The sequence below is a fragment of the Poromitra crassiceps genome, assembly GCF_964638095.1.
Source record: "Poromitra crassiceps genome assembly, chromosome: 9".
Taxonomy (NCBI): Eukaryota; Metazoa; Chordata; class Actinopteri; order Beryciformes; family Melamphaidae; genus Poromitra; species Poromitra crassiceps.
In genome coordinates, this window is record NC_139630.1 from 53,549,538 (window position 1) to 53,564,991 (window position 15,454).

Sequence of the window (15,454 nt, forward strand, 5' to 3'; positions counted from 1 at the left end):
GACGGTAAGAGACAGTTAGAGATTTGGACTTTCAGAGCAAACAATACTGCTTAGTTTTTCATGATTTTGAAACCTAATTTTATATACTACTTGGTGACATTTTTAAATGTTCAAATTTGGCTGGGTGCCTAATAACACATTTTTCTGATGTGTGACAAACTTAAAACATTTTATTTTTTGGTTTCCAATGACTTTAACAAGGCTTTTAATGTCCTTGAGTCTTAAAATCTTGTTTCGTAAAACAGGCGAAAGATAATCTGTCACTGGGATGAAATAATGTTTGTTTCCAATGTAAATTACCCTTTTTTGTTGAATTCAGTGTCATTATTTTCGTAGTGAAGTGGCACTTTTTGTTTTGATTCAAGATATTGACGCTTTATTACTAGACAATTGCTGAGAAGTGAAACTACTACACATATGCGACTAAATTACTTGTAAAGATGGATATGTGTGCAGTAATTTGGTTCCAGGAGGGATGCAGGGGTTAGGCATGGATGCGCCAAACTCATCCACTTTTCCCCGCTTTGTGTGCTTAGCATGACATGATACTTGCCACCCCCATGGCTGGTCACCAACTTAATCCAGTGGTAGACCCTGTGTGTAACGGTTGCTGACAGTAGCCAGATTTTTAAATTAGACTTCAGCTGACGCCGTTACACTTTCATCTGCAGGCAATGCCGTGCTTAAGCTGCAGCTGGTCTTCCAAGATCTTTCCAAAGCTGTTTGTCACCTGTACCTGGCTCTGCTCCCACTGCGCCGGCGCCGCGGCCGCGCTGGCAGCCACTTCACCCAACCGAAGGCACATGATAGGTCACCCTGTGTGCAACTCTACTCCAGTAACCCCACCCATCCCCAGCAAACCAGTGTGGTGGAGTTCCTGTGCTTGGTGTGTGAAACGGTGCCACACCTGATTGACGCCGTGCAAAGTGTGGTCGCCGCCTTCTGCCACATGACGCAGGGACTTTTTTATGTGGTAGCAGCCAACCTGCATAGCATCCGGCTCAACCTGCTCTCCCACATCGACAAGCAGAGATGGCAGGAAGAGTTGCGAAGAGCCAAAGAGAACGAGAAAAAGTTGAATGCAAAAGTGGTGGCCTACGTGACCTGCCACCTGTGTCCTTGTAAAGTGATGCGATAAATTGGCTAATTGGCATATAAGAGACCATCATTTGAGAGTTACAAGCAGTGTTGGGCAAGTTACTTACAAAAAATGTAATATACTACATATTACTAGTTACTTTCATTTGAAAGTAATAAGTTACTTTACAATATTACTTTCTGTGTAACTTGTTACTTATTACACTACTTTTGCATTACTTTTACCAAAACAACAGCAGCAGCAGAATAACATCGCAGCCCCGGACCCATCCCGAAAAATAATTTCAACTGCCTTGAAGTCAGTGTAAACAATCCAAAATTCTAAATGTTATTCTTTTCGTTTGTTATTGCCATCTATAGTGGTTATATTTGCATAAAAACACACAGTTTGATTAGGAAATATGTGCTTTGATTTAATAAAATGTAACTCAATTTGTAACTTGAGTTAAAGTAACTGGTATAATATTAGTGAAATCCTATAAGTAATAAGTTATATTACTGAGTTACTACTAAAAGTAACATATTACATGTAATATGTTATTTTTGTAATGAGTTACCCCCAACACTGGTTACAAGTGCAGACAAATTGATTGGTTTGGAATCATGAATGTAAGATGACCTCTGAACTGCACAAAAGGCAGAAAGCAAAAAGAGCACGAGTAGCAAAACACTGATTGTGAAACAATATTTAAGTGGGAAAAACAATAGTTTCGTTTTTTATTACATGCTCAAATGTCTCTAATATTCCTAATAAAACCTCACATCTGATGAGTTATTACAGCATTTGACACTGTTATGGGATTTAGACATTTATTGACAAATTAATGCATATACAGTCAAATGTACTTGATTCAGTATTAAGGCTGTTTTCACTGTGCAAAGGAGAGTTACTCTTTCACTTTTCTAATTGCAATTTCTTTTCACTATTTCAAAGATTGTGCCTTATGACTCGACCATTCGTTCATTCATTCATTCATTCATTCATTCATTCAATAAATCATTAATAAATCATTCTTGTCAACAACACATTAAATCGAGGACATTATGTTAAAATATCTTGTTAATATACAGTGTAGCTGGTTAAAATACTATTATATTGTAGGTCAGTATCTGAATTCACAGACAACCGAAGGCACATGAGGCCAGAATCTTGTTTTATTCTAAATAGTTGCTTGATCTCTTACTTCATAAAATAACCTCTCAATTACTGTAAACAATATAGCAATCAAAAGGTATTGATTATAGCCATCAGGATGAATCAGCGATATTGTCACCTGAGCGTTACCATGTCAGGTGTTAGCCCTAATTCTTTTCTGAGAGCTCAGAGTTCCTCTACAGAGAAAGAGACAGAGAAGAAGAGAAGGAGGAGTATCCTGACTGGTACTGAAGATGGATCTGTTCCAATCAGGACTAAAGTCTCGCATCAGGTGCAGTGATGAGCATCTGGGGTGGGATTTTACCAGCTACAGTGAGAGAGGAAGGGGAAAAGCCATAAGCAAGGACCAACAAAACATAACAAAACTGACATATGACTGTAGTGAGGGCATTTAAGTTAAAGATTTTTAAGGAAGCAAGGTGACACCCATGTATAAATTATTCAAAACAATACAAACTAGTTCAAAATTTCCATAAAACAAAACCATATCTGACACAAAGTTCATGTTTTGTGCTCTCTCAAAACCAGTCCTATTCATATTTGAAATGATCTGACTTACAGAGAATGTCTCCGATTCTCCTGACAGCTGCTTTGTTCACTCTGTACTCATTCTGCTCAGCCCTGCAATCACAAAACACACACATAAACTTTTAACTTAGGCATCGGTAATAATACAGACAGCTTCTCAACCATCTCAGAAGATCAGCTTCATACAGTACCAAACAGGTTTCTTATTACTTACACCCTCAACTTTGTCACAGCGTCCAGTCTCTGCAGTGCCGACAAAACGTTTTTGTGTGTGTCTGATGAAAGGGCTTCATAGGAGTGAAGCTCTCCTGTGAGACACAAAGTCGATGATACAGGTGAGAAAATGTGGAGCTGATTCACTGATGAGAGTTCAGGAGGAGATGGAAGGACCCATGGGGGACATTTCTCCCTTTTCATGTTTTACCTGAGAGGATGAGCCTGGTGGCCAGGCTTCGTATGGCAGGGAAGAGCCGTTTCTCTGAGAACACGTGAACCTCCTCCTCACACAGGTACCTGAACACCACCTGGAAAGGCCACATCAGTAATGAGCCTGTGTGATTTAAGTGTGTGATGAGTGAGTGAAGTTAACTGAAATACCACCCCCTCTACCAAACACTAAGAAGAAGAATTTTAGGAACGTCTGACGTCACATTACATGATTTCACTTTATAATAAGGGTATATGCATTAACTAACCTTAACACTTTCAGTGCCACGGCCCTTGGGCAAAAGGTTGCTTGCTGTGCCACATAGGCCGCGATGCATTTTAAAACAGTCATATAATTTTTTTAATAATTACTATGTAAACACTGAACACGCACAAATAACGATGAGACTCTCTTCTATCACCTGCAAAAAAAAGTTTATTGATCCCATTTTCCGTTCTTTAGTTATGAGCCGGAGAAGATAGCTTGATTGAAGCAAAAACATCCCTTTCTTTCTACGAGCTGAGATAATGAGCCTTTTGTGAAATTAAACATTTCAAGCACATCACTGACTCTGAAGCTAATTTTCTGATGTCTGGGTCTGTCTGGGTGAAGTGTATGCTGCTCTGCGTGCCCCCCCCCCCCCCCCTCAACTGCACACGCCTCCTGGGTGTGTCTTATGTGTCTGGTGGCTCTCAGTCTCTGCTGAGTTTGCTGCGCACACACAGTGAATGGTGCGCGACATTCAGCTTTTTGGTTCCGCGTGTGTTTGTCACGGGCTGGCATGCTTCCAGTTCGGAATAATAAGGCTGATTATGTGAATGTGCTGTTTGCAGCGTACATGAAGGTGCTCAGTTGTGACAGCGGATGCTGCTGCTGGGGGCACAGCTGGCGTTGTGCTCGTTTATGGAGGCACGTCGATGCATACGGACGGATGCGATGCGATTTCCTCATTTTCCCCAGTGACTATTTCTGTGTGTTTGGCTCCTTTTTCTCTGATCAGGAGAGTGCTGTCGCCACCTAATGGGTTTGTAAAATAGGTTATCGACCTCCAATAGCTACAATATTGTTAGAGGCGACGTAAGAAGCTTAGATCGACACCCCCCCGTCAAAAAAACAATTTGGAGGTACTGACGCCATTTGGCGTCGCTGGCACTGTACGGTAAATTTCTAATGACGCCATATGGCGTCGCTGGCACTGAATGTGTTAATTAACAGTTAACTAATGTGTCTAGTAATCATTTACTAAATAATCATCAATAAGCATTAACCAAGGGTTAGTTAATGCTTATTTAGGGTTAGTTATTAAGCATTAACTAACCGTTAATTCATGTACCCTTATTGTAAAGTGTTGCCATGATTTCTGGGTATTAAAGTCCTTACAAATGAAACCATTACCTCTTTCTGCCATTTGGGGGTGCCAATGTGCAAAGTTGCCTAGTGCATGTGTGAGATCAAAGTAGGTAAGAGTCAACGGCACCTGATAAGAGTCTATGAAGGGCTGCAGTAGCTCCAGCAGGAAGGACAGGGTCTGCGGTCCCGCCTCGGACTCGCTCACTTCCTGTTGGCTGACCTGGATGGCTCCACATTTCTTCAGCAGGGAGCACGACTCCTCAAAGTCCTGATCGATGGACGTTAAACACAATATCAATGAGTTCTCGTAGGTGTGGGATCCTACTCTTTAAAATCATCGAGCACGCATGATATAAGAGAAGTAGAAGTAGTAATCACGTTTACACAATAGATTTTATTACAGAGATGACTATCAATTTACAATGATTTTGATTTTTTTCCCCCCCACGAGATGTTTTTTGGAAGCCAGGCCCTGACAGAGGCAGCTTTGTACCTGAGTGGACCTGCCAGGGACAAAGATGAATTCATTGGACAAGATGTCCTGCAGGAAGCAGAAGAAGGTAAACAGCTCATCTGTGAACAGAAGGGTAGATCATGACCAAGCGAGAAGAAAGAGGGACGCTTTTTTGTTACCTTTATTTATACAGGGTTGGTCTCACTGACAGCAATACTCTCTTTTTCAGGAATGCCCTGTTCACATTCACACCTGGACGCTGACCAGTACAACCACAGTCTGATCTGCTGGCCACTGAGCAGCCCCACTGGAGCGGTTGGGGTTAAGGGCCTTGCTCAAGGGCACCTCAGTGGTGGTAATGAGGGAGGTGCAAGCGCTACCTTTTCACTCCACTGAAGCAGATTTATCCTGCCGGCCCCGGGGATTGAACGGACAACCTTCTGTAACCTTTAGGCCACCACTGCCCACCCAGTTGTGTGTTTGTGGTTTATATCACAAAGTAGGAAAAAAATTATATATGTTGTGTGTACTACAAAACTCACCTCTGTGTGTGCTCTTGGTGGTGTGTATGGCTATGGCGAGCATGGCTGGACGGAGAAAAACGTGCAGCGCCTGATTCCTATAAGAAGCCACCATGAGCAGCGGCACCGCCCTCCTGACCACACCTTCCTCTGCGCTGATTGGCTGTGTCCCCGCAGACTCCTCCTCCAGAACCAGGTGGACACGCCCGGCTTTACGGCGAACCACGGAGCGATGCAGGGCCATGCTGGATGACATCACATCTGACTCCGGGACTTGACCTACGGAGTGAGGAAGAGATGGAGGAAGGAAACAGTGCAGTTTATACGTCTGTTTTATCTATTTAAGAGGCAGTTTGTTTTCAGTTCAGTGAAGTTAGGTTACTACAGTGCATTACTCCACTGAAGATCCACTCCCAAGTGAATCTGAACGCTTGTGCCAACTTACATTCATCTCTAATCTGTCTGCTCTACCACAGACTGGGTCAACATAGCAGTCGGTGTCCCATGGCGAGACGCTGCCTGGCAGACTCAACTCAAGGGAAAAAGCACTCAAATACTTTTCTGTCTGGTGCAGTCCATTACAATGCCACCTGCTGGTCACTCAGGGGAAGTGAAAGTAAGCCTCAGCTTAGAGATGACTGTGACAAACTCCCATTGTGCGGGGCTTCTCCCAGTCTATCCCAGGCATGTGCTCCAGCGTGCAGCAGCTGCTTTTGTGCTAAATGTAGCGAGGGTGAGCAGGGGGCATCGTAGTGTGTGTGTGTGTGTGTGTGTGTGTGTGTGTGTGGGGAGGGGGGGTTGCTGAGTGGGACTGACTACCGAGGGCCCCAATGCGGGGAGGGCCCTCGAAAAGCCTGGAATGCATGAGAGACATGGATCAAGAGAGGAAGGGGGCCCACAGAGACCGCTTATTTGGGGCCCTGAATTCCATGCTACACCCGACAGTGAGTGAAACAGGCATGATATGCCATGTAGCTAATGTATCAAACCCATCCATCCATCCACCCATAGACCCAGTGGTCCACATTTTTTCTCAAATCCTAGCAAAGCCATAGTAGCAAGTAGCAATACCACAATGAAAGTAACTCGTGCATTAACAATTTTAAAATAAGTAGATAGAACTAAGTATTAGCAGTAAAAGTACTCATTCTGAAGAACGGTCTCTTTCAAAGAAGATTTAGGAAAAAGAGAGGATTATTATAAACACTCCCAAAGTAAAAAATACGCGAATAAATTTTGCACTGTGACCTTTTGGATCTTATATTTGACCTTGTAACACACTCGGCTCTTTTCTTTTGATCCATTTTATGTAAAGCACTTTGAATTCCCTCTGTGTATGAAATGTGCTATATAAATATGAAACTTTAAATGATTGAAGTATTAACCTGTAAGAAGTATTTTAATAACGTACGTCTACGTGCTCCATATACTGTTGGGGAGTTTAAACTCCAACAAAGCAACATCTTTTATGAGCTTATTGTATGTGTTGCATGTAAACCCTTCTTCTGCAAAGTAACTAGTAACTACAGCCATCCGATGAATGTGGTGGAGTAAAAAGTACAATATTTCCCTCTGAAATGCACTGGAGTAGAAGTAATACTCTGGCAAAATGGAAATACTCAAAGTACCAGCACCTCAAAATTGTACTTAATAAGTACAGTGCGTGAGTAAATGTAATGTCGCCCACCAGGCCAGTTGAGATGAGCCCCAAAGCCGAGCGCCAGCTTCCTGAGCCAGAGGGTTTTTTGTGTGAGTTGGTCCCACGCCAGGCCGTCTTCTATGAGGCTGGCGGTGGGAACCTGAAGCAACAGGCAGGCGATGAGGGACCAGGGGCTGAGGACAGAGCCCCCCTCCTGGACACGCAACACCAGATGAGCCAGCCAACTCGCACAGGCCTGGGCCTCTGCAGAGGGCTTCTGCGGAAGGTCTCTGTGGACAGATACAAAGGGAGGAGAGGAGACGGGAGTGAACAGAGAAGAACAGAAAATGTACAAGAGGTTAGACCGCCAGGAAACAATATGCGGTCCAATCTTTTATTTTAATCATCAAAGGCATTTAACTGCATGTGTCATATATTGTAAGGAGTCAATGTTGTATATAACTGACAGAATTATTTTGAAGCATATACCGGTACTAATATATGGTCTGATATACTGTATGTATAATCTGCATTTCACCCATTTCCTCTGAAATGTAAATGGAGGTTGTGTTGCCGTCAGATGGGAAAAGAGATGTATACTGTGCCTATGTCAAATAAAAATGATGGAGAAATATCCTATACATCTTTTTGAAACATGGAACATGTTTTCTACCTGGGTAGGAGGTTGTAGTGGCAGCGGTTGATCTTGCCCTGAGACAACTGTCTGACTGACAGAGGGCGGCCAAAGTTCACGTGCATGGTGCCATAGTCCTCCTGCAGCACTCTGCTCGCCTTCAGCAGACCCTGCAGGGAGAGAGACACAGAGACTAGTAAGACTAGGAGTGACCCGAAATAGCTTTCTTTGTCAAGTCAAGAGATCCAAAATGCAGGAAAAAGAGTTTGCATGTGTTACAGATTGTTGTCGCTTTAGAAAGCGTGATATTTCATACTTTTCTGTCGTTTTCGCTTCTTAGCAATGAGGGGAAAATGAGGTCCACCTGCAGCCAATGAACCCTCAACTCAACAGAAGTTTATTTTGGTGACGAAATAAAAGATCTGAATGCTCTTTCCTGATTGGGACATTGCTGAGTTGATCGCTCTCACGTGGCAGAAAGGCTGGATTAGTGTTGCGTTGAAATAATGTGTGCTAATGTGAGTGCTATGTGGTGGGACGTTACCATGGTGCTTTCTTTGGGCTTGGGGACGCCCAGTAACTCCTGGGCGAGCAGTGACTCTTCCAGCACGCGGTCGTAGCTGATGCTGATGGGCACCAGCGTGATGTCATACACCTCACCTTTAAAGAAGGGCTCCAGCACCATGTGCATCATACCTGCACATGTACAGAGATACATCACAGATGCACACGCATGCACGCACGCACGCACGCACGCACACACACACACACACACACACACACACACACACACACACACACACACACACACACACACACACACACACACACACACACACACACACGCACAGACAGACAGACAGACAGACAGACAGACAGACAGACAGACACACACACACACACACATCTCTCTCTCTCTCTCTCTCTCTCACACACACACACACACACACACACTCTACATATATGCACAAAATGACCCCAATAATTAGGAGTAGCATTTTGCATTTCACCCGCCTGCCCGTTCACATTTATTTGTTGTGTTAATCATGTGAATGTGACTACTGCCCCCTGTGGGCCACTGTAGATGATTCATGTGAGTAGAGACTCCAGTGCTGTCTGGGTGTCGGTGTTTGATCAGAAAACAACCAACTACACAGCCTGAAGCAGTTGGAAATATTGATATATACGTATATATATAATATACACCAGTAGAAGCAAATTGCAAACTCCCCACAAACCACTACATCAAACAATAAATAAATAAATAAATAAATATTGTAAAAAACTCAAAATTCGATGGGTAAAAGATGGACTGTTTGCAGACAGAGAGTGTGGAAAACAGCACCATCCCCTTCTGTAAGGCCTGCCACCAGTTTACAGCAGTGGGAACAAACGTATAACAAATCTCAAAAGTGCAAATTGAGTATTGACTTGGCAATATGCAGCGCAATTTATTGACTATTTCAATGGTAGATCAATAACATTGCAACAAATGCCCTCTGAAAAAAGTGAATTTCTTGGGACGCGCAAACACACACAGTAGTGACATGTGGACACTCACCTAATTTGGGCGTCAGAGACTTGAGTGTGCGACTGCGCAGGCCCTCCACATAGAACTCCACAGGAGCAAATCCTCTCTGTACAAAGCACAGCTATTGATCACTGACTGATGCACACATTACAGAGGGGCAAATAAGTTGGCTGATGATCACAGATGATTTAAGGAATACTAGAACATGTTTTGTTGTCTAACATATCTATGTTTATTTTATTTTTATTTATTTATTGCGGTTATGAAAATTCTGTATTCAAGAGAAGTTCAGGTATAGAAGTTATTTTCCTCAGGTCATAATTAACACAGAACAGGTATAACCGTTATAGTTCAGGATAGCTGATGGTGCAGAATATTTCCTGTATCTTACCCTGACTATGGTTTTGACATATTCTGACAGCACAGCCCAGTACAACTTGTCAGTGCCGATGGCACGTCGGATAAAGAAGGCTCCAGAGCGCCGGAGTATCTCTCCGATCATCTTCATGCCTGCAAGAGCTGGGGGAAGGTATCATTAAAGAGAGAGAGAGACAGTAAAAAACTGGAAAAGTAAAAGAGACATGAATGTCTGCACACAGACAAAAACATGAATAATTCATGAAAGTGTGTTCATGTTGTACAGTAATATCTACTGCAGATCTATACATCTTGTAATCCGTATCTGTAAAAAAAACATCCTATCGTTTGAAATAGATACTTGCGAACTCCAGCAGCAATAACAGGGATTGGGAGGTCGTAGGTGAACAGGAGGTAGGAGATCACCAGGAAGTCCATGTAGCTCCTGTGATTGGGCATCAGGATCACCGGACTCTCCTGAATGGCTTGTTGGAGCTGCAGGGAGCAGAACAAAAAAATGACCTGTCCTGTAGTAAATCAATGATGAGAAGAGAGAGATGTACAGTATGATGCTGTAGCAGTCACATTCTGAGGATAGCAGTGGAACGCTGTTCAAAAAATATTATCGTAAAATGTTATGTTAAACTAATTTTGAGGAAGCATGCAAATTGGCACGCTGACTGCAGGAATGTCCACCAGGGCTGTTGCACCTGAATTGAATGTTCATCTCACTACCATAGCCGTCTCCACTGTGTTAGGCTGCCTTCAAACGGAACTCGTGAGCTCGTGGTCACAACGTGGGAAGATGTACATTGCTGGTAAACTTTTTCAGTACACATGTACATGTGTAGCCTATCAGTCACAACTTGTGACTGATAGGCTACACATGTACATGTGTAGCCTGGGTAAACCCAGCTGATATTGTGACTGATAGCACATAGATAGAGGTCACGTGGAGGCTGGGTTTTCCCAGGCTACACATGTGTAACCGAGTTGAATCAGCGCGGATTCCTCGTGAGTCCCGAGTGGTAGCGAGTGGATTGGTTAAACTCACTCCCCAGGTATAAAGGCATGTTAACCAGCTCCGCCAACGGGGCTAGCTCTCTTGGTGTTGCGGTTAACATGTTGGCCCCCCAAGCCGAGGGTCGGCAGTTCGAATCCACCCCTGGACAAGCCCTTAACATGGGTTGCTGCAAGTACCACCTACACAACGCCGTTACACATGTACAATACTTCTGTATTAGATTGTTGCTCCTATATATCCAAGAAGGTCCCTTTTTCTCTGGATTGTTCTACTTTGGCTTGCTGAGCTTTCTTGTGCCACTTTGTCGTTTTCTCCTCCTACGACCAATGAGATATATGACATATGTCTTTATGTCGATGATGGTTCAGACATGGGAAGTCATGACCACATCTGGTGGACATTCCTGCAGTCAGCATGATGCCAATTGCCCGCTTCCTCAAAACGTGTGACATCTGTGGCGTTGTGTTGTGTGTGATAAAACTGCACATTTTAGAGCAGCCTTTTATTGTGACCAGCCCAAGGCACACCTGTGCAGTAATCATGCTGTGATATGCCACATCTGTCAGGTGGATGCATGATCTTAAAAGGATTTACAGTCAGTAAATCAATCAGTGTGTCACATCATTTCTGTCTGGCTACTCACACACCGAGCAACGGCCACCTCAAATTCTTCTCATTGAGTAGATAGTTGTATAGCAGGCTAAAAAAGGCTTTTGAAACTGTTATTTTTCCACAAAATAATCTTTTTTCATGTGAAAAGGTTATAGGTCGTTTGTTTCATATACAGTACATTTGTATATGATTGAATTTGTGCTCATTCAAAGATAGTGTGATGAAAGGTTCAAAAGACTTTAAAACTGTTAAGTTATTTGTTTATAATGAAGATTTATTTGTTTCCCTGTTTGACTATTAGCCGAATTGGTGTTTTAAACATCGGTATCGGACCAGAATTTTGCAATCGGTGCATCCCTACATACAGTTTTTGTAAATGCACATGAAGCCTAAATACAACAATGATTTAGCTATCATACATTTTAGCCAATAAATAATTGCTTCTAACCTGCGTAAATATAAGCAGTACCGTACTCTATATAATATCATGCTGTATTTCAATGTACAGTATGAATGTGAAGTGTGTGCTGACCCTGTTGAGTCCCTCCATGTTGACCTGGACGCTGGTGAAGAGTCTCTTCATCACCTTGGTGAGGGTGAAGCCCATCAGCCTGATGAAGCCCAGCTGCAGGTTCTGAGACATTTCCTCCAGGATCCCACAAGCCTCCTGCTTCACCGCCTCCACCGACAACCCCGTTTCCATGGCAACCTGAGGAGAAGTGAGGCAAAGAACTTACATTGATAAGAAGTGAAACCTAATAGCTTTCACCACTGCAACATCTGCACGCAGCAGCAGAGCTACGCCTCCGCCATTTTGGCCTGAAGGAGACGACTGTAATGATGGCGTCCCGCCTACAAAGTACAATAGATACAGGCAATGTCTCGTCGTAGATGCTGGCTCAGCATAGTTAGCATTTAGCTGCTAGCCCAGCCCAGGCAGACAGGATCGGTGATTCAACCACTGCAGTAAACGCACATCTGAACAGACGTCTATGTACCTGCTCTAGAATCCCCAATCATGTAGTGTAGAGCCGCAGCACCATCCTTTGGTGAGTCAGTCCATTGAGATATATGGGGGTTTTACCCCACTCGCGCGCCAGCCATAGTAACATTTTGTGGGCTATCTATCTATATCTATCAAATATCTATACCGAAATGGCCTGTGTTGTTTCTGGTCATTGACCTTTTTCACCAGCAGCCATTTTGTGCCTAAAAGGCAGAAAGTAACACAGGTGCAAGCAAAACATTAATGAGGGCTTCCACCTTCCAATCAATTCGCCTATTTAACTTCCCACCCAATTCACAGATTTTGTGTCTAAAAGGCAGGAAGTAACACAGGTGCAAACAGGTGCAAACATTAATGAGGGTTTCCAACTTCCAATCCATTAGGTGATCCAGTGCCAGGGCCCTCATTACTGTTTTGCTTGCACCTGTGTTACTTCCTGCATTTTAGACACAAAATGGGTGAATTGGGTGGGAAGTGAAATAGGCTAATTTACAGTAGGTGTTCCAGTGCCGGGGCCCTCGTTAATGTTTTGGTTGCACCTGTGTTACTTCTTGTCCTATAGACACAATATGGCGGAGGTGAAAAGGGCAAATTGCGTGTGTCTCTATATCTCTCTCTCATGGTGCAAGGAGGCGTTTTCAGGCCAAAATGGCAGTAACGCTGTTGCCTTCTCTACTCCTTGATTGAGGGGAGGAGACAGATTTAATGTTGAAGTTGATTTGTGAAAGTCTTGTGTGTTATACTGTATCTGTTCAAACCGCGCGCGCGCACGCACACACGCACACACACACACCTCCTTGGTCACATAGCGCAGGTACTGGGACTCCAGCACAGCTTTGTTGAGGTCAGTGGTGGAGCAGGGTGGGGCACCTCTGTAGGGGTGGGGCTTAAAGGTCCTGAGGGCATGGCCAAGATCACTACTGCGCCTCCTCTCCTCCAAGATATCCACAAACTCCTCATCTTCCAGGCCTGCTGCGCCTGAGTCCCTGTACTGAGAGAGAGAGAGAGAGAGAGAGAGAGAGAGAGAGAGAGAGAGAGAGAGAGAGAGAGAGAGAGAGAGAGAGAGAGAGAGAGAGAGAGTTTAAGTTGATGGCTGAAAAAAAAATCTATTTTGCTGGGCTTGCTGTGCATGCTTGTCAGTGGCAATTGGTTTGAACTGAGAGATATGACACTTAGTTTATTTTGCTGTCTTGAGTGTCTCACACACACACACACTCAACCCTCCCACTCCTGGCCCTGTCTTGCACCTGCATGTGTGCACCTTGTTGTTCAGTCAGTTTGTACTAGTTTGTATTAGCATAAAGACTTAAACAACACAAACTACTATTATAAACCAAAATAACATGACAAAAGATGCATTGTTGAAGAGGAGAGAGACTGAATGGTCTGAAGGTCTTCTAAATCCCAAGGAGTACACAGGCCCAGGTGCACCCAATCGACCCCAACCACCAGGCTGTGGGAGGGACTGAAATGTTAGAATGATAATTGAATAAAGTAAATAGTGACCTATGATTCTATATTTCCGAACACTGATTAGCCTACTGAGTTCACACTGAATGCTTTGGCAACACAACCTTCTCTTCTCTTGTAATGCCAATAAAGACAATCTGAATTGAAAAATGTAATCGAATGAATAATAGAAGAATAGATCATAGAATAGGCTAACACAATTAGAAACCACTATCTGCATTGTTAGTCTCTTTCCAATTCTGTTGTCAAACTCAGTTTGATCCATTATTGTAGGTCTATTCTATCTATACAGCCAGTTTAGTGAGCTGATGGCAACAGTGGTATTTATTATTACAAAGTAAGCGATTCATATTAAGCAACAAACTGATGTGTCCAACTAGGCCAAAGTTCCATCTCAACTCCTTGTGTAACGGCCTTAGCTCCTTGGACTGTGGACCGAGGACACCGATAATAGAAAACCGATCAATTAATCTCGATCCAAATCTTCACAAAGGTTTAACTCTGGGTTCGTGCTTACCCCGCTCGCCGGACGCTTCTGGCTCATACTGAGCGCATTAGCGCCCGGCGAATGCAACCCATTTCACATATTAAATTTTGCCATTTGCACGTCTGGGTCTAAAATGCCCTGCTCCTACCTGAGTCTTCACGTGAAGTGAAGACGCTATCCGATGTCCAACATCCTCTTCTTTTAATAACACCTAGTTGTTGCATCCAAAATGTTGCATAAAATCCACTTTTCTGTCGCTCAAAAACCGAAAACCATGGATTTGGAGCACCGCTCCTTCTTCTTCTCTGATCTGAAGCAACTCGGAACAACAACTCACTGTTTACTCACTAATGCCCCCCACACTTCCGCAATGGTATTGCACCTCCGTTTCTGCACAAATGCAGAAATGGGAGGTGCAATACCATTTCGGAAGTGTGGGGGGCATTGTTGAGTAAACAGTGAGTCGTTGTTCCGGGTTGCTCCAGATATATGGTTTTCGGTTTTTGAGCGACAGAAAAGTGGATTTTATGCAACATTTTGGATGCAACAACTAGGTGTTATTAAAAGAAGAGGATGTTGGACATCGGATAGCGTCTTCACTTCACGTGAAGACTCAGGTAGGAGCAGGGCATTTTAGACCCAGACGTGCAAATGGCAAAATTTAATATGTGAAATGGGTTGCATTCGCCGGGCGCTAATGCGCTCAGTATGAGCCAGAAGCGTCCGGCGAGCGGGGTAAGGTTCGTGCATGTAAAAATATATAGGCTACATACAGTCTATGATGTTGTTGACCAGTCTTTGAAGCTGTAAGCAAGAGCGGGTTGAAATGATGCAGCGACTAGATAAAAGCAAACATATTTCCGTTATAAAACATACGGGCGCGCAGGCTTACCGTATCCGCCATTCTTTACCAGAAAAGGGCCAGATCCATTCCGTAGCAGGTGCTGTCCAGCCTGTCCTCATACCCTTCGGCTCCGGCTCTCCTCACTTGTTTCACCGCTACCCGGGACACCCTCGCTAGGGTGCAGCACCCTGCGGCCCTAGCCAATCGTGTGGCTGGATTTAGGAAACTCCTCCCTCACATTGTACTGCACAGCCTCTTCAATAATAGATCTAACTGCTGCTCTCAAATAACCCCCCAGTGGATGACGGCAGGGCTG

General features: G+C 43.8%; 1 protein-coding gene across 1 annotated transcript; it reads right to left on the bottom strand.

Annotated features, from left to right (window-relative positions):
• Nucleotides 1-1,965: 1,965 nt before the first annotated feature.
• On the bottom strand, nt 1,966-15,277 carry gnpat2 (glyceronephosphate O-acyltransferase 2). The gene is made up of 16 exons (XM_083643395.1): nt 15,187-15,277; nt 13,131-13,328; nt 11,864-12,040; nt 10,034-10,190; nt 9,730-9,857; nt 9,369-9,444; nt 8,352-8,503; nt 7,847-7,977; nt 7,222-7,463; nt 5,556-5,813; nt 5,053-5,132; nt 4,687-4,827; nt 3,207-3,306; nt 2,997-3,090; nt 2,814-2,875; nt 1,966-2,561 (listed from the first exon to the last, which is right to left on the bottom strand). The coding sequence occupies exons 1-16, from the start codon at nt 15,196-15,198 to the stop codon at nt 2,509-2,511; spliced, it is 2,061 nt and encodes a 686-aa protein (XP_083499521.1). The 5' UTR covers nt 15,199-15,277; the 3' UTR covers nt 1,966-2,508.
• Nucleotides 15,278-15,454: the final 177 nt, after the last annotated feature.

What these genes read in the sequence shown, in the direction of transcription:
- gnpat2 (XM_083643395.1), bottom strand. An exon ending in CACCAAGAGCACACACAGAG is followed by an intron (nt 5,133 to 5,555) that starts GTGAGTTTTGTA and finishes TTCTGTTCACAG; the next exon opens with ATGAGCTGTTTACCTTCTTC. An exon ending in TCCCTGGCAGGTCCACTCAG is followed by an intron (nt 4,828 to 5,052) that starts GTACAAAGCTGC and finishes TCCATCGATCAG; the next exon opens with GACTTTGAGGAGTCGTGCTC.